This window comes from Prionailurus bengalensis, chromosome D2 (assembly GCF_016509475.1).
Source record: "Prionailurus bengalensis isolate Pbe53 chromosome D2, Fcat_Pben_1.1_paternal_pri, whole genome shotgun sequence".
NCBI classification, from domain to species: domain Eukaryota; kingdom Metazoa; phylum Chordata; class Mammalia; order Carnivora; family Felidae; genus Prionailurus; species Prionailurus bengalensis.
The window spans coordinates 53157977-53175899 of NC_057351.1; the positions used below are offsets into that span (position 1 = coordinate 53157977).

A 17923-nucleotide genomic window follows, 5' to 3' on the forward strand; every position below is an offset into this window, starting at 1 on the left:
GTGGGGCGCTTGGGTGGCTTGGTCAGTTGAGTGTCTGACTCTTGATTTTGGTTCAGGTCATGGTCTCATAGTCATGAGACCAGGCCCCACATCGAGCTCTGCAAACAACCCAGGTGAAGAAACCATAGTTGGGCATAAAACATAACTGGGCTTTTGGGAAAAAATAATAATCTGGAGAGTTCATCTTGTGCAGAAATATTTATTGTATTTTAACATGTAGTAGTTTCTTTAAAAATTAGGAGTGAAAATTGATGTCAACATGGAAATGCCATTTTTGAACTGACAAATATCCATATTCTCCTTCTCCACTCAGACCCCAGAAATAGAACTAGATTGTAGATCTGGAGACTGTCACCCAACTACATACATCCACTGACTCAACAATATGAATAAATGACTTCACTTTCTGTGAATAGACATATTGCACAAGACCAGGAAACTGCTATGGCACCTGATTTCACCTGATTTACCCCATGGCATGACGCACTGCATATGGTTTCTTGGAAGAATACACTTTCTTGGACAGAACACCGCAAAAGATGCTCAACAACCATGATGGGTTCTCATCTCTTCCAATACCACAAGTAGAGTTAGTTACTGGAAATGGAAAAGAAAAATTCTGCCTCCAGAGGGTCAAGAGTAAACTTTTCAGCACTTCTAGGTCAATACAGAAATTAGGGCTCTCAGTCAACACTGGGAATTGACAGAACCTTTATAAAGTAATTTCTAGATAAGTATGTTCACTCACGAAGTTTGCTAGAATTTTTTTTTTTTTTTGTACATGAGTATAAGTTTTCTCCTTACTTGGGTTTTAATTCCCCTGACATATTGAGGAAAAGAGTCCACACATGATTCCATCTCCACCAGATGAAACAAGGAAACCCACACAAGGTGAGGGCCCTGGCAAAATCTCTTCCATATCTCCCTCAGCCCCACATAATATGAGCCTGACGAGAATTTTGTTCCAAGTTTTAAAAATAGCACAGTAAGCTGTGAGGTTGGCTAATTGAGTTTTTAAGGACAAAATGTGAAAACTCCAATTTTAAAAGTCATCTGACTGGTATTAAATGTCTAAATGAGGTACTCGCCTTGAAAGACATGGAAATACACTGGATTTTTTTTTCTTACATACCCTTACATACCCTGATTCATAACCTAACTGTATGATTAAAATAATAACATTGTGGGGTGCCTGGGTGGCTCAGTCGGTTAAGCGTCCGACTTCGGCTCAGGTCACGATCTCACAGTTCGTGGGTTCGAGCCCCTCATCAGGCTCTGTGCTGACAGCTCAGAGCCTGGAGCCTGCTTCAGATTCTGTGTCTCATTCTCTCTCTGCCCTTCCCGTGCTCACACTGTCTCTCTCTCTCTCAAACATAAATAAGCTTTAAAAATTTTTTTAAAAATAACAACATTGCACACTTGGACATGGACAGATTTGCTGTTGCTGAAACCAAGATGACCTGAAACTCTATCAGCAATAAATAATTCTTAGAAGAAAACAACGTGTAGCATGTCAGAACAATGTGGAAAGAGGGCTGGCCTGGGGTTGGACTAGAATTTATTGACCTTGGCACTACTGACATTTTGAACTGGACAGTTCTTTGTTTTGGGGGTCTGCCCTGTGCTTTGTCAGATGTTCAGCAGCATCCTTGGCCGCAACCCACTGACAACTCTACACCTTGCCAATTGTGACCAGGTGGGCAACATAGCCCTAGGTTGAGAAGCATGGAATTAGATGATTTCTGTTCTTGCCCTAACTCGGTGTCCCAACTTCCCCCAAGCCTTGGCTAAGTCACTCAACTCTCTGAGCCCACTTCATTCATTATCTGGGCAGACTGAAGTAAATCATTTCTCAGACCCTTCTCAGCTATTAAAGTCCTGCTAGGCTTGTACGTGTGATGTTTTCTACACATATCTATATAGGACACTATCTCATGTTAAATATTTCTTTTCTCTTTGTTCATTGATTTAGGAAGAATATATCTTAAAGTCTGTCCACGTTGGACAATCCGGAATAGTTTCCTCCTTCCACCAGTATGACCTACCATTTCACGGATCAAGCTTAAATTCACACAGAGTGTCAGGAGAAAGGTTAGGCCAATCACAGAAATGTGGAGTAAGTGTAAGACAGTAGGGAGTGGTGACTTGTGCTAACCAGAGGGAACAGGCTCACCTGAAACACAAATCCCATCACTGGCCCTTCGTGGTCCTGAATGGTTTTACACCCTCCATTGTGACTCAACCAATATCTGTGGCTTTCCTTCCCCCCCCACCCCCCAGAGGGTTTGAGAGGGTGGTAACGGATAACAGACCAGGAATGGACTAAAATAAAAGCAGCCAATTATAAACTCAAACTTCAATTCCTTCTTTCAGAAACCCTTAGTCCCATTTCTTAAATCTGCTTTTTCATCATACAATTCTGATGCTTTTGTGTTTGTGTGTGAGGGAGGTGGTTTAAAAGAAAACTTCACTTTCTTTTTTCTGAAGTAAAGATAGTGTGTTTAGATGAAAGCCTGGAAAGATGTTAGTCCCCCAAAATATTTTTAACAGCTAGGTTGTGTTGAAGAAAAATGCAGTTACAACTTCTAACACCTTTCCCTGTAAACTGGAGAAAGCGCCCCCTATGGGCATGTCTGAGCTCCGCAGGTCTCCGAGGGCCCCCGGCAGCCTGTCGTGGGCTGTTTTCTGTGACGTTGCCTGGATACAGAATACCATGAGAGGCTAGGAAATGATGGCCCAGCCTCCTACACAGAGGACAAGAACAGTGTAGTCAGGCCAGTTTCCTTTAAAGGAGGTGACACTAAACCAAGAACCCTTTTTCTTTCATATTACTAATGCTATAAATATGCTAACATGTTACAGTGTGACAGTAATGTGGACACTTTGCCCTGGATTTTCATGGAAAAATAAGAGTCTCCTGATGGACTCCACCCAACACTAAAACAGATGGACCATGTCTCAAAAGGAAGCTTTACAGTGAAAAGAATCTCAAAGTCCTTCAGCTCTCCAGCTTTATTTGCAGAATTAATAAACTGCAGATGTATTCTGAGGGGAAGAAAAAGTCAGTCCTGCTCTCATCCCTTACAGTTCTCGAAGGTCTAGTGGTTTTGAGTTGGGTCTCCATGCCTAGAACTAGTTCTAAGCAGCGGAACTATAAACTAGTCAACTTAGTCATGCGAGGGCTAGTTAGGAGCTTCTTTAACTTGTTAAGACAGAGTCTAGCGTGTTTCAAAAAGAGAAATGGGAAATGTTCTCCCTGTAAGCACAGACACAAACCTTAACAGCCACATGCCACTGTGGTGAGTAAGGGCTTTGCTGGCTGAGTTCTTAATCATGGGAGCTCGCATATATCAAGTTGTTCTGTGCAGCAGGGGCACAGCCCACACGGATTACTGGAGGAGGGTTTACTGGAAATTCCTTCATGAAGGAAAGGAAAAATACATTGGACTCTGGAAAGTAAATCACATGTTGTACTGTTTCTGCCCCTACGGACTGCAGCACATCTCACTTCCCCTCCTCAGGGAGGGAATAACAATCCCCAGCTGGGCTGAACACAAACACTTCTCCAAGCTGCTCCCAGGTCCCTTGTAGAAAGGGCCAGACCTGCCCACCCTTTGAAGCACTGGGCTCTCAGCCAGCTGAGCCTTGTCATTTCTACCAGGTCTGTGTGGCCTTGGTTCCTTGGCTGGGCAGCATCACCCATCCCCTCACTTCTCCTTCCCCCAGGACCAGTATCCGTCAAGCTCTTTCCTGGCTCCACCCCCACCCCCACCCCCAGCTGAACCCAAGGGTGGGAGAGCCAGGCCTACACTTTCCTTATGACCAGATTGGGGGGGGGGGGTGCGAGGGGAGGAGCTGGGGCAGCCATGACAGCAAATCCTATCCCAGGAAGCCCTGTGTAAGCAAAAACTCCCTCAAAGGACACAATCTGGGTCTCCCATCCACTTCACCAGTGGGGAACCTTCCTGAGTCTCCCAAATGGCCCACGCTGGCCCTTTGGATTAGCTCATAAACCGTTTCTGAGATTGTATTTCCCCAGACCTCCCTGCAGCAGAATCGCTAGGGCAGTTACAGATTCCCAGGACCCTGAGTCACACTTTTTCTTTAGTTAATTCTTATACCCAGGAAGTCTGAGAAACAATGGCCTAAAGCAGTGATTCTCAGTGGCAGCAGGGCAAAAGTAGAGGGAAGGGGGGGGGAGGGGGGGAGGGGGGAGGTAGGAAAGACAGCTGGCAAAGCTAGATCTGGAGACAGGGAGACATGTGCAGTTTTTAAAAGCACATTCAATATGATAACACAGTTCACATTTGAGAAATGAGCATAGAAATCCAATTATTTAATAGAACAAAGTAGTAAGCAAAACTCAACTAAAACCACTCAGCCAGCCTCGTTATCTGTATCTTTCCTGTGACCTCTCCTCCTTACTCGCCACCAGGATTGTCAGAGAGCCTTGGGGCCTTTGTCTGGTTCATCAAATGTGGAAACACTGGCCCAAACTGTGGTTCCCAAATTTGGCTGTGTACCAGCCCCTCTAGGCAGTGCTCTGTACTTCTAGCGAACTCCATTCCTGGGTTTCAGAATCACTCACCTAGTCTAGAGGCTGTGGCAGGTTTGGCAGGATTCAGGGCCAGCAACAACTCCCTTTTTTCCAGTCCCTCCCAACCCCACTGCCCTGAGGCCAATGGCGTCACTTTAACAAGGGAAGGAGCTGAGTAGAAGCCCAGGCCTCTGCACCTAGGTGCAGGTGAGGCACCTACGCCAGAGGCAGTCACCCTGTGGCTACAAGGAGCAGACAAACTAGCCTAATGCCTGACATGCAGGCAATGCTCAATAATTATTTCTAGAATAAGTGACTATAACCTGTAACCTGACCAATTCTCCTGTTCATTCAGTCCTCAAGGGTCTGAATCTGTGGTTGTCTGCTTGTACAGTTTAGAGCAACTCCCAGGCTCTGGCTCTGTCCCTGGCCCATTGGAATCAAGGTAGTAGTTTTCTGTTATTCATTCATTCATTCTTTCATTCATTCATCAAGAACTTGGACCTAACAAGGAAAGGGAGACAGAATAACAGTGATTAAGAATTTGGAGCTAGGCAGGGCTGACTAATTCGGACTCATCCTTGTACTAGAGGCCAGGTACAGGTTGTTTTACTTCTCTGAGCCTCAGTTTTCTCATCTGTAAAATGGGGTTATGACAGCTACTACCTAACAGTATTGTAAGGATCAAAAGGATGATGTGGTAAGTGCTTAACAGTTACTTTTTATTATTTCAGACATTACTCTAGAAAAAGGAATCAAAAGAAAGCATGTGACCCCAGGCCAGTACTGGCAGGGAAAGCTGGTCTGAACTCATGCACAGTCTAAATCACAGGAAGGTGGGATATCTATGCAAGGATATGGGTAGGTACCCACTTCCATTTCTGTGCAATCAATTGTGCAAAGTTCTTAAAACCAGTCCTTTCTCTTACATACATGAAACAACTCCCTCCCCAACGTCAATGCTGTTGACCAGAAGTCTGCTTGGAAAATCATTTTTTATTTTCAGGGTTAGACCAGAAGCAAACTTCAGCTATAGCTGAATTCTCATAAAATCCAATTAGTGGAAACTGAATAAAGGTTTTAAAGGTCTCATAAAATATTTCATTATAAAATTTTTTTGAATGTTCATTTATTTTTGAGAGAGACAGAGACAGAGCTTGAGCGGGAGAGGGGCAGAGAGAGAGAGAGAGACACAGAATCCGCAGCAGGCTCCAGGCTCTGAGCTGTCAGCACAGAACCTGACGTGGGGCTCGAACCCATGAGATGTGAGATCATGACCTGAGCTGAAGTTGGACGCTCAACCGACTGAGCCACCCAGGCACCCCCATACTTTTAATACTTTTATGTCTCCTAGTGACAAGACTTCCTGCTGACATTGCCACATGTAATCATGGCCATGGGATTTGTTGAAGTGGCCCAGCTGTGGTTGGTCAGGAGGGATGGACAGCCCACGGGTTGAGGCAGGCTTTCTTTCCTTTATTTATTTATTTATTTATTTTGAGAGAGAGAGAGAGAGAGAGAGAGAGAGAATGCAAGGGAGCAAGCAGGGGAGGGGCAGAGAGAGAGAGGGAGAGAGAGAAAGAGAGAGAGAGAGAGAGAGAGAGAGAGAATCCCAAGCAGGCTCCATGCTGTCAGTACAGAGCCCTTGTGTTCCATCACACAGTGAGATCATGACCTGAGGCAAAATCAAGAGTGAGTCAGATGCTTAACCTTAACCGACTGAGCCACCCAGGTGCCCCAAGGCTTTCCGATTGGAGTAGCTTCTCAGGCTGTGTAGACATCTAAACCAGAGGCCAGTGTTACTGTGGAACAGGATTCTCAGTTCAGTTCTTTTTAGTTCCATATTTTCAGTGGCGTGGCAAAGGTATGAAAAGCTGGCAATTGGTTTGGGCTGGCTGGGTCTGGGTACTGGAAAAGCTGAACCCCAGCGTTTTGGGGAGGCCAGTGAAGTAGGTGCCACAGTCCTGCTGATGTCTGTCAACATCTCATGAGTAAGTAAAGGTGGGCCAAAGCTTTGGAGAAAGATGCCCAGAGAGACTGAAAGAGAAAGGCATTTCATAATGACAAGAGCTATAATTATCTTCTAATTGCACTTGGAGGACCATCTCTTAGGAGAGGAAGCTTTACAACTTGTAAGTCATTTGCAAGGTTATTGGACTACCTTCAGCGATGTATCAATTAATGTATTCATCTGACAAATAATTGCTGATGCTTATGTGTGCCCGACACTGCTCCGGGCACTGGGAGTACTCCATGCCTTTCATGGGGCTTACATCTGAGTGGACAGAATGTGCAGTGTATCAGATGGTGTTTAGTGTGATGAAGAAGATTGAAGGGGAAGAGAGGAGAAAATGACAAGATGAGAGAGAGAGGCAGAGTGTGTGTATATGTGTACGTGTGTATAAATATTTGTGTGCTGGTTTAGGTAGGGTTTTTGTTTAAAGGTTTGTTTTCGGGTCTGTTTTATAATGAAATATCTTAGGGGTGCCTGGGTGGCTCAGTCAGTTGGGCATCCGACTTCGGCTCAGGTCATGATCTCACCATCCGTGCGTTCAAGCCCCGCATCAGGCTCTGTGCTGACAGCTCAGAGCCTGGAGCCTGTTTCAGATTCTGTGTCTCCGTCTCTCTCTGCCCCTAACCCACTCGCATTCTGTCTCTGTCTCTCTCAAAAATAAATAAACATTAAAAAAAATTTTTTTAAGTATTAAAAGTATGAGGACAAGGTCTTTTGTATATGAGGGAATGAAAATTTCTCATAAGCCTTACCATACTGCTTCACCATATTAATTTCATTCCAAACTACAGTATCTGTTTTTATTAATAAAAAACAAAAACAAAAAACAAAACAGAAAAAAACACCCCACAAACCTTTGTTCAGGGAGTTTGTATATTTCACAATCCAAACTTGTCTTTTTTTTTTTTTCTAAATTCTGTAGCCCTTACTACCACTCTGTGTGTGTGTGTATGTGTGTGTGTGTGTGTAGCTCCAGACTCCCACCTGCACCTCCCCAACTCTGGGAGACAACTGGGACTTGCCTCACTTCTCTCTCCCTGAACTGCAGCCTGGAATGCTCTCCAGGCATTAAGTTGGGCACTCAAAGGGCTCATTTCATTTATGTCCTCTTTCTTGGGGTCATTATCCAGTCCAGTATCTGAAACCATGGTTACATATGTTTTATCTATTTTTTTGGTGTATCAGGTGAGTATGTAGATCTGGTCCCTGTTATGTTATCTTAGCACGAGCAGAACTTCCAAACTATGGTCACTTTAAGGATAAGACTTCTGAGGCCCAGAGGGGATAAGTCACTTGGCTGAGGTCATCAGTAGTCACCAGTAGAGCGGAGTCTCAAAGCAGCCTCTGTCTGGCTCCCGAATCTCAGCTTTTATGCACTATGAGTTGCTACCTTCCTGTGAATTCAGGAGTAAGCTCCACGTCTCTCTACAAAAAGGCATGAGCTTTGGGACTGGCGTTTGTTTCCCTTGTGACTTGATCCCTTTGTGTTCTGACTCCTTTGCAGCTTAAACCCGAGTTGGAACCAGAGAGCTGTTCAGAGAGCTGGGTTGGACAGATTCCACATCAATGGCTCGTTACTAGTGCGCTAACTGTCCAATGCAAGGCGCTTTAGATACTATTCGTGTATTAGTATCGTGAACTTACTTGCTCATTCATCCAACAAACACTTACTGAGAGCTTATTATGTGCTAGGCACTATGCTAAGCGCTGGTGTTACAGTGGTGAACCAGACAGGTGTGGAGCTTACTGTCTAGTAGGGGAAGGCCGCGTGAATAACAAAACAGATATGGACGTGTCAGATGGTGGTGAGCGCTGAGCTAGGCAAAGCAGGAATGCGGGCCAGCACATATTTTTGAGTACTTATCTAAAACCCAACATAAATGTCCACACACCCAGCTGGGCTCCCTCCACCATTCCCACACCCACACAAGCTTGCTAATAAGCAGGGCTCTGAGGAAATGAAGCAGGGCAATGAGATGGAAAGCAACGGTAGGCGCTGCTCTAGATTGGAGGGTCTGAGATGCTGAGGCCGAATGACAAGATTTCACATCTACTGCAGTTAGAAGGAAAGAGTATTCCATGCAGAGTGAACAGCAAATTCAAAAGCCTGAAATGGTAACTCTTTTTCCTCCTTGGCATGCGTGCATGTGCACACACACACACACACACACACGCATACACACACGCATGCACACACACACACACACACACACACCTGAAAACCTGTAAACACCTTTCATTCCTACATTTCCAGGCTCCTGAAGCCGATTCTTCTTTAGGAACTCAGGTGAAGTGACAGCAGGGCCAGGAATCAGGGTCCCAGCCTCAAATCTCATCTCCACCACTCAAGGTTACAGTGAAGAGCACATGAGATGAGATATGCTCTCCAAATTTCTCGTGTCCACTGTAGAACATGAGTATCAGTGACTTACTATTCAATAGTATAAAATTGCCTGCTTAAAAGTGTTACGTAGGGAGGGACTGCCAATACTCTGATAATGACTGTCCATTTTTTTTTCTTTTTTTGCAAAATTAGAAAGAAAAATTACTTCCATTCTGGCCAAAAGTTAATCAATAATTGCATCCACATTTTGGTTCCTGCAGGTGGTTCACAGTTTTCAGTATAATGTGAAAGTCCAGAACACAGGCCTGGACATAAATGCTCACTCTGACACATGCCTGCTGTGTGACCTTGAGCAGATTACCAAGCCTCTCTGGGGAAAAAGAGGGTGTCTGTGAGGATTAAGTAGCATAATGCACTCAAAGGGCTTGGCATAGCCCTTGGCACTCCCTAAGATCTCACTAAGCTATAGCGGTATTGGCTATCTGCAGAGGGAACTCCGATTCTTCAGTGGCTGGGAAAATCCTTCCACTCTGACATTTCGGCTAAAAATAATTTCATTTTCATCACGTGATCAAGAGGCATTTCTGGCTCTTCTCTCACTCTCATTCAGCCTGGATGGCTGGCTGGATGACTATGGAGGGGAGGGCGGGGGGGAAAAACAGAGTCTGCACTGAACAGCCCAGCCGGCTCCCAGTGCCTGAGGAGGGATGTTGCTGACGCACCAGTGCTATGCTTGCATGATCTGGACCCTGCAGTCCGCTGTGGGTGTGGGCACGGGTGCACAGGCAAACCTAGGCAGTCCAGCGCTGTTTGTTTCCAGGCCCCAGGCAGCAGATGCAAAGTGAGAGCCCTGTTTGCACAACCCGTTTCCATGGCAACAGGAACGTCAACAGGCAAGGGATTCCTTAAGCTGGTAGAAAAATCCTCTGCCCCCACCCTGCACATCCAAGTGAAAGAAAGTTCCCACACTGAGCAGTGAGCAGATCCCCAAAGGCCAAATTTTTAGTAAAAAAGCCAAGAAAAAAAAGCTGGGACCAAAGTACACAAATAGTTTGGACAAACATACAGCTTATTCCCAGATGGGTTTAATTTTTTTTTTTTCTCCAGTGTACTTACAGGCAAATTTGACCAAGGTGTATGCATTGTTTAGTTGGTGACAGCAAGGTCAAAGTTCACAATTCCTGGCTGACGGTGGAGAAGCATGAAGCTTAGCACAGTAAGCTAAGTAAGCATTATCATTCGCACTGTTCATTCCAAAGCAGACTCGGGGTCGGCTTTCACTGGAGGATGGTCAACAACTATGCAGCGAAATTTGTAGGACACACAACTAATCTCCCAATTAAAAAGACCTTCCCGGCAATTCCTATCAAAATAACACGAGCATTCTTCACAGAGCTAGAACAAACAATCCTAAAATTGGTATGGAATCAGAAAAGACCCTGAAGAGCCAAAGCAATCTCGAAAAAGAAAACCAAAGCTGGAGGCATCACAATTCCAGACTTCAAGCTGTATTACAAAGCTGTAATCATCAAGACAGGATGGTACTGGCACAAAACCAGACCCTCAGATCAGTCCAAGTAGTAGGACCAGAACCTGCAGAGTATATTTATGTAGCTTAAGAAAAAAATGCATCAGTCATAAGGGGCATTGGTCAGCAACTGAACACGAAAAAAAGGATCTCATCAAAGGTGAACATGTATAGTACCTATCAAAGCACTGTCCAGGGGGTAAATGTCTGTCCAGGATCTCTTAGCCTGACACCATTAAGTAGAAGACTCCAGTCATTAGGGTGACTATCTAATTTACCGTCCAAACCAAGTCACTGTTGACAGCAAAAGAGGTGTTATTAACCCTTGTGCTAGGACAATAAACCAGGACTGTTCCAAGCAAGTCAGGACATAAGGTCACTGCATTTCAACTAATTCTTTCTGGTTTATGCCTCTCATTGCAGCCTTCTACTTATACCAAATGTGCTTAAGGCTAAGGTATTCATTTTTATTATTTTTTAAATTTTATTTTATTTTAAGTTTATTTTGAGAGAGAGATTGAGTGCATGGGAGCGAGTGCGAGTAGGGGAGGGGCAGAGAGAGGGAGAGAGACAGAATCCCAAGCAGGCTCCATGACGTCAGCACAGAGCCTAATGCAGGGCTCAATCCCACAAACCATGAGATAATGACCTGAGCCAAAACCAAAAGTTGGACACTTAACCGACTGGGTGCCACCCAGGCACCCCTAAGACATATTTTTAAATGTATTGACATTTCTAAAAACTTGGATGCTTCTTACAATTGATAAGGGCATTTAATACCAGTCTCCTTCCCCACCCCAAACCTGTTACTAATTTAATAATACATCTATGGTCAATGATATCTTATAATCAAGGATACAGAGTAATTTGGCTTTCCATGAAGGATGACACAAAGTAGAATTCATTAATCAGAGAATGTCCTCCCACCACGCATTTATTTCCACTGGAAAATAACACGTAAGTAACTTGGTTTTAAGCACTGGTTTCTTGTAAGCTTGGTTAGTTTGAATTGGTAACCTAAGACTGGTTTCTGAGTCTGTAAGGCCAAAGTCCAGATCAAGGGCTGGGGTGAATTTACTGAGGTCATTCTGTCCCATACAGACCTGTTTTGGAAATCCCCAAGCTTTACTCAGGGGACAACCCTCAGTCCCACCATGGGCACGGTCGTGACCCTTCCCATTTGAAACTAGTAAAGGGGACAGGAATCTGACTTAGATCTGTTGAGTTTAAAAGGCCAATAACACATTAAAATGAAAGTGGGGCTGCAGGTAGAACTTGAATGGTCACACATAAGTGGAAGAAGAAATGATTTTGCTTGTGTTTAATATAGCTACCGTTCAGATAAACCACCCGGGGTAGGAAGTGACTAAGTACAGTCAACAAAGATGTTTTAGGAATGTAAATAGATTTCACAACAAGTGCCAAATTGGATACAGTAATGGTGGCTTAGTGTTTGCAGCCTCTTAGGAATACAGTAGTTCCCCCTTTATGCATTAGGATATGTGCCAAGACCCCTGGTGGATGCCCAAAACCACAGATAGTACCAAACCCTACATACATACATACATACCTATGATAAAGTTTAATTTATAAACTAGACATAGTAAGAAATTAACAATAACTAATAATAAAATAGAATAATTATAACAACATACTGAATGAGTTATGTGAATATGATGTCTCTCCCTCTCTAAATATATTGTACTGTACTCACCCTTTTATGCATGATGATGTGAAATGATAAAATGCCTAAGTGATGAGATGAAGTGAGGTGAATGATGTAGGCACAGTGACGTAGCGTTTGGCTACTATTGACCTTCTGACACTATTTCAGAAGAAGGATCATCTGCTTCTGCACCTCAGTTGACCACGGATAACAGAAACCACAGGTAAGAGGGGACTACTATACAGAAGTTTGGGGAAAGCAATGTGATCATTAATCACATCTGATATTGGCTCAGAAAGTTGTGTGCATGGGGGGTGGGGGAAGGACACGGAACTGAAGCACGATTATATTGCAAATATCATAAAATGTTATTAACGATACGTTCCTTCAGCAAAATAAACAGTGGTAATATAATACGTAAAATGAGAAAAATAGTTGAAATCAACTTACTTATTTTGTCCAATCGTCTCAAAATCTTTTACAACAATTGTAAGGGAAGATGAAGAGTCGAGTGGTATACCCCTCAAGTCAAACTCCAAAATCTGTCCATGGAAAGGTTATAAAAACAGAAAAGTTGTTTAAAGGGTCAGGAAGTATAGTATAATAAGACATACAGACACTAAATGACTAAATGTCATTATCTTAACCAATGTCAGTCTTGTGAATCATCAATTCTATAGTTAGTAGAAGTGACCAAATTCCAAACCTGGAGGCTGCTGAGAGCTGTGGGAAGGCAAACCAGACAGCCTCAGAGGACCTGGGGGTGACCTCTGGCTTCCCATTTTCTAGGCTCTGTGACTATGGGCAAGTCACCAAACCCATCTCAGAGTCAGAGAATTTACCACAATTGGTTATAAAAATAAAATAAAATGAAAATGCTTTCTTCATTGATTGTTTTTAAGTTATTTGCTTTTCCTAGTCATATTATTATCAAAGAGATAGATAATCTAAAAAAGCATTTTCTAAAATGCATCAGCCTTTTATTTTAGGCTTGATTAGTCTGCACCACCATGATTAGTCTGCAATCAGATGAGACTTTCATCTTAAGGCAATAATTGCTGTCTAATGGCAAACACACAAAAATAATTTAACATAACACCGCTGATGTTTTTGATTGATCGTGTAACATAGGAATTAAATAAAGCAGAGCCTACTGAAGATTTGATTCTCCTTGCACTGGGTTTGGAGTGGGTGGTGAATGTGTCAGAGCTCATATTAGAATCCTAACCCTAATAGGTTTGGGGTTAGCATTTCATTTGGGTTAGATTTCCGTTATAAAACTAGAGTTGGGAAGTTTACTTGATGAACACAATTGCAATTAGAAAAAAAATACATGTTAGATGGGGAGCCTGGGTGGCTCAGTCGGTTGAGCGTCCAACTTTGGCTCAGGTCATGATCTCACGGTGTGTGAGTTCGAGCCCCACGTCGGGCTCTGTGCTGACAGCTCGGAGCCTGGAGCCTGCTTCAGATCCTGTGTCTCCCTTTCTCTCTATCCCTCCCCTGCTCACACTCTTTCTCTCTCTCAAAAATAAACAAATAAACATTAAAAGAAAATACATGTTAGAAACAAAACGGGGTGAGACGGATGATACCCTGCAGAGGATGTCTGCTCACGAGACCATTTCCACCTCTGCCATCAGCTACATGGATTGACCAGATATAAAGAAGCATGTGAGAATTACTCAAAACCGGAAGCACTATATGCATACATAATGTACTTTCAATTTGTTTTATTCTTGGAGATCTGTGTGAGGTGCTAGGATCCACACACAGCATCCACCGGGACCAACCAGACTGGCCTCTTGCTTTTACGGAGCTGGTAGTCCAGCTGGCTGGGTTCTGGGTTCCAGTGAAACTGCAGAGAAGCAGAACTGCCTTTCAACTTTCTGCTTCTCAGAAAGGCATTAAAAAGACAGTTCATCTTCACCTCATTCAATGAAAAGGTATGGCTTTATTTTAGTTTCGGGACTAGGAGAGGAGGGGGATTTACAGTTGGTGGAGAAGTCTTCACAGCCTGGTGACTTAGTGACAATAACAAAGACATTTATCACTACGCTTATCCAGGAAAGTTTGACCAGCTTTTGGGAAAAACAATGGGGCTGATGATCATCTTTTAAAAAATTAGTCAGCATAGGAAAATCTACTCAGTGGAAAGAATGAAAACTTTCACATATCTATAAATATATTCAACACTGAACTGCTTATAAAATAGATATAAAATCAACACTGGGGGAAGTGAATATATTATAGCCCTTCCATAGAATATTGCATAGAGTTAAAGATACTTCTGAATGGAATGATATGGTATATGCTTAGGATATAATAGTAAGAAAAAAATAGGAGAGGAAGCTGTATCTGCTATATGTCAAGACATCATATTTTATTAATTTATTTATAAATAATAATTACTTATACATTACAATATACTTATTCAATAAACATTTATTGCTATATCCCAAATGTTAACAGTAATTGCTTCTGGATAGTGGGTCCAAAGGTAAATTTTTTTGTTTATCTAAAGCTTTCAAAATGTCTACATTAAGGATATTCTACTTTATCAGCATAAAACACAGTAAACGTCATTACTCAGTCAGACACACAGTGTCATGTAATGTACTCTTGGTTAGTCACATGCAGATACATTTTTAAATATGGAGCTTTCCCTCCACAACTCTTGAGATGATCTAAGCCCACCCCTTGCTCTACAGATGTGCCCCAGATGTATAACATAACTGGACCGAGGTCACACAGCAAGCTCAAAGCTGCTCCCGGCTAGAACATAAGATTCCCACTCCCTTTCCAGACTTCACTTACACCACTATTATATAGGAGATGTCATTGTGGTATGTCCCCTTGAACTGTTCTGCTATCTCTATGGCCACAAAGAGAGATAGAGTGGTGGGGGATGCAATGTGGAGATTCTTCTTTCAAAGGGAAAAGCTAACCTTTGACCGAAGATAGGACAATCAGATGTGGCTTATCCACTGAAACAATGTTAAAAAAAAAAAAAATGAAGTTACCTCATTCCATACAGGGTTGAGTTCATTGTCAACTTTCTTTGTTTTCTTTTTCTCATCTGCAAATAAAAAATAAGAAATATCAATTAATTAGAAATATTTCTAGAACTTGTCCATTCATTCGTCCATTCAAAGAGCATTCCCTTGAGGGCCAACCGTGTGCTTGCATTTCCCCATTCATCAGCCTAGAGTGAGGACTACAAGAGTCAAGGTTCTCCAAACTGAATGGCATTTTTTGACCTAAAACATTTCTCCCACCCCAGGTCTACGAGATGTTGGGGAATGAAGGACTCACAATCATGGAAATGCCGTGATCCCCTGAATCTCCCTCACCAGTTCCTATAGACCAAGGTTACCCAGGGCTTCTGTGTCTCCAGTGTGTTACAGAAAGAAGCCAACAAAGCTAACCTTTGCCAAAAGGTGTCACCATTTTATAGATGTGGCTACTGAGACTCAAAGGAACTGAGAAATGTGTCTGAGCTAATACTTGGCACTGGTTCCTATATAACCTGCAATTTCCTCTCTGACGCCCATGCTGCCTCTGCATGTGATAAGACCCCACAGCTTAAAAACTGAGCTGGACTCCCTCCCATAGGCCTCGGCACAAGGTAATTAGTAGATGAACACTTTCTATGACCTTCAAAGAATGTAAGGTTTCCTTTACAACAGGTTCACCTTTTCTGAAGACACAGGTTTTCTTTCTGTGTGTCTGAGACCTTCCTGCGTGAATAAATGTTCCTCCAGCTAGTGTTGAAAGTTTCCTTAGAGAAGTCCAAAGCACAGAGAGGCGTCTGTTGGATCTCTAAGTCCCCAAATACTCATCAAAATAAAAGCTAGTGTTTGAGTACTGAATGCTTTGGAGGCATGAGATATCTGTTTTCAGGGGGAAAAAAATAAAACAAGTTCTCTTCCTGTGTGAATTCTTTACCATCACATAGAGCATTCATCACGCTTCTGACACCAGATGTATGGTGGGGCGTTCCCCAGCCAAGAAATTTTCTGTGACACCAGCTGGGTGTTTTACAATTTAACTCAATGATGATACTATGTACCTGGAGACAGCGTCCCACAGGTTAAGGGCTCAGAGGACAATAGCAAGTCCACGCTGTCACCTGTGCTTCTGACCTAGCAGGCTATAAATCTGAGGTTCCCATAACCCCTGTACTGGGTTCAATTAACTGGATAGAGCAGCTCACAGAACTCAGGAAAACATTTATGTTTACTAGTTTACTAAAGGATAGGATAGAGGGTACAGATGAACAGCCAGATGAAGAGATATATAAGACAAGGTCTGGGAACGTCCTGTGTACAGGAGCTTCTGTCCCCATGGAGCTGGAGTACCTCAACCTCCTGGTACATGGATGTGTTCATCACACACCTGGTACCCCATACTTCTGGGATTTTTGATGGAGGCTTCCTCACATAGGCAAGATCAAGTATTAACTCTATTTCCAGTCTCTTTCTCCAGTCTAGAGAAGCCGGGAGGAGGTGGGGGCAGAGCCAAAAATGCCAAGCTTCTCATCATGGTTTGGTCTTCCTGGTGATCAGTCCCCATCCAGGAGCCATCCAGAAGCCCACCCAGAGTGATCTCATTAGAACAAAAGATGCTCCTACTCTTCTCACTTAGGAATTTATAAGGGTTTTAGCTCAGTGCCAGAAAGTGGTGGGGGAAAGGAGCAGAGACCAACACACATACTTTTTTCTCATCTCGTATCATCTAACCTCTTAAAAACCCCCAGGAGATATGTATAATAATTTTCATCCCCCTTTTGGAGCTAAGGAAACCGAGAAGTTAAGTGGCATATTCAAAGTCCCAGTTGGTAAGTGGCAGGGATAGCAGCCTCACATTGGTGGCCACACTGGGAACCACTCCCCAGTTACCCCTCTGCTGCTATGGAACGTAGGAGGTAGTGGGTTCCGTTCAGCTGAGTGTCATGTTGCGAAGGCTCCCAGCACATGCCAGTTGTGGGACTAACCACCTCATTCTTCCAAGACCTCAGCATAGACAAAGCATGAATCATCACCCTTACTCTGCTAAGCATTAACTTTTCCACTTGAGCAGCTCCCAGAGCCCAACCGGCTTCCCTTTTTAAACTTCAGCATGACCCTGCTCATCGGCTCATGCCGGGGCCTGTATTGATGCGTTCTAACTGTGGTCTCTATGTGGCCTACAGAGTGCCTCCCTGCATATGACTCTGATATCACCTAGAAGCTGTCCTGTCCCTCCCACATTTCCATACTGACCCCACCTGCCCCTCCCATCATCTGATGAAAAGCCTCCCAATTTTCCTCTCTGGTTGCCACACAAGCGAGTACTTTTGAGAGTAAGAGGGGCCAGGCAAAGTTTAAACTGACAGAACGGGACACATGGCTTCTTTGCACAATTGGAGCAGCCTGTTCTATATAACCATCTACAGGTGCCAGAAATCACATTCCTTTGTGTTTTTTTAATGTTTGTTTATTTATTTACTTTTGAGAGACAGAGAGAAAGCACAAGGGTGGGGAGGACAGAGAGTGCCAGGGATACACAGAATCTGAAACAGCCAGCCTGATGCGGGGCTCGAACTCACGGACCATGAGATCATGACTTGAGCCGAAGTTCAACACTCAACCAACTGAGCCACCCAGACGCCCCGGAAGTACATGCTACTGCAGTGTCTCTAAGTCGTTCCGATAGCCCTGCAAGGGTAACATTCTCATCCCCTTTTTATAGACAAATAATTGAGAGAAGCTGGTTAACTCGCCTAAGGTCACACAGCAAATAAAAAAAGAGAGTCAGAAACAACCTACGTCTCCTTGGCTCCAAAACCCGAGTGT

The 17923-nt window shown here is 43.5% G+C and overlaps 1 protein-coding gene across 4 annotated transcripts in view; it reads right to left on the reverse strand.

The window, feature by feature from the left end:
- MYOF (myoferlin) overlaps window positions 1-17923 on the reverse strand; it is a 158222-nt gene that overhangs the window by 118585 nt on the left and 21714 nt on the right. For all 4 annotated transcript variants that reach the window (XR_006299806.1, XM_043597000.1, XM_043596999.1 and 1 more), the window contains exons 2-3: window positions 15110-15165; window positions 12540-12631 (exon numbers count right to left, since the gene is read on the reverse strand). Coding sequence is in view for 3 of the 4 variants with exons in the window: in XM_043597000.1 (XP_043452935.1) it covers window positions 12540-12631; window positions 15110-15165 (148 nt within the window). In the remaining variant the exon portion in view is untranslated. The remainder of the gene's footprint in view (window positions 1-12539; window positions 12632-15109; window positions 15166-17923) is intronic.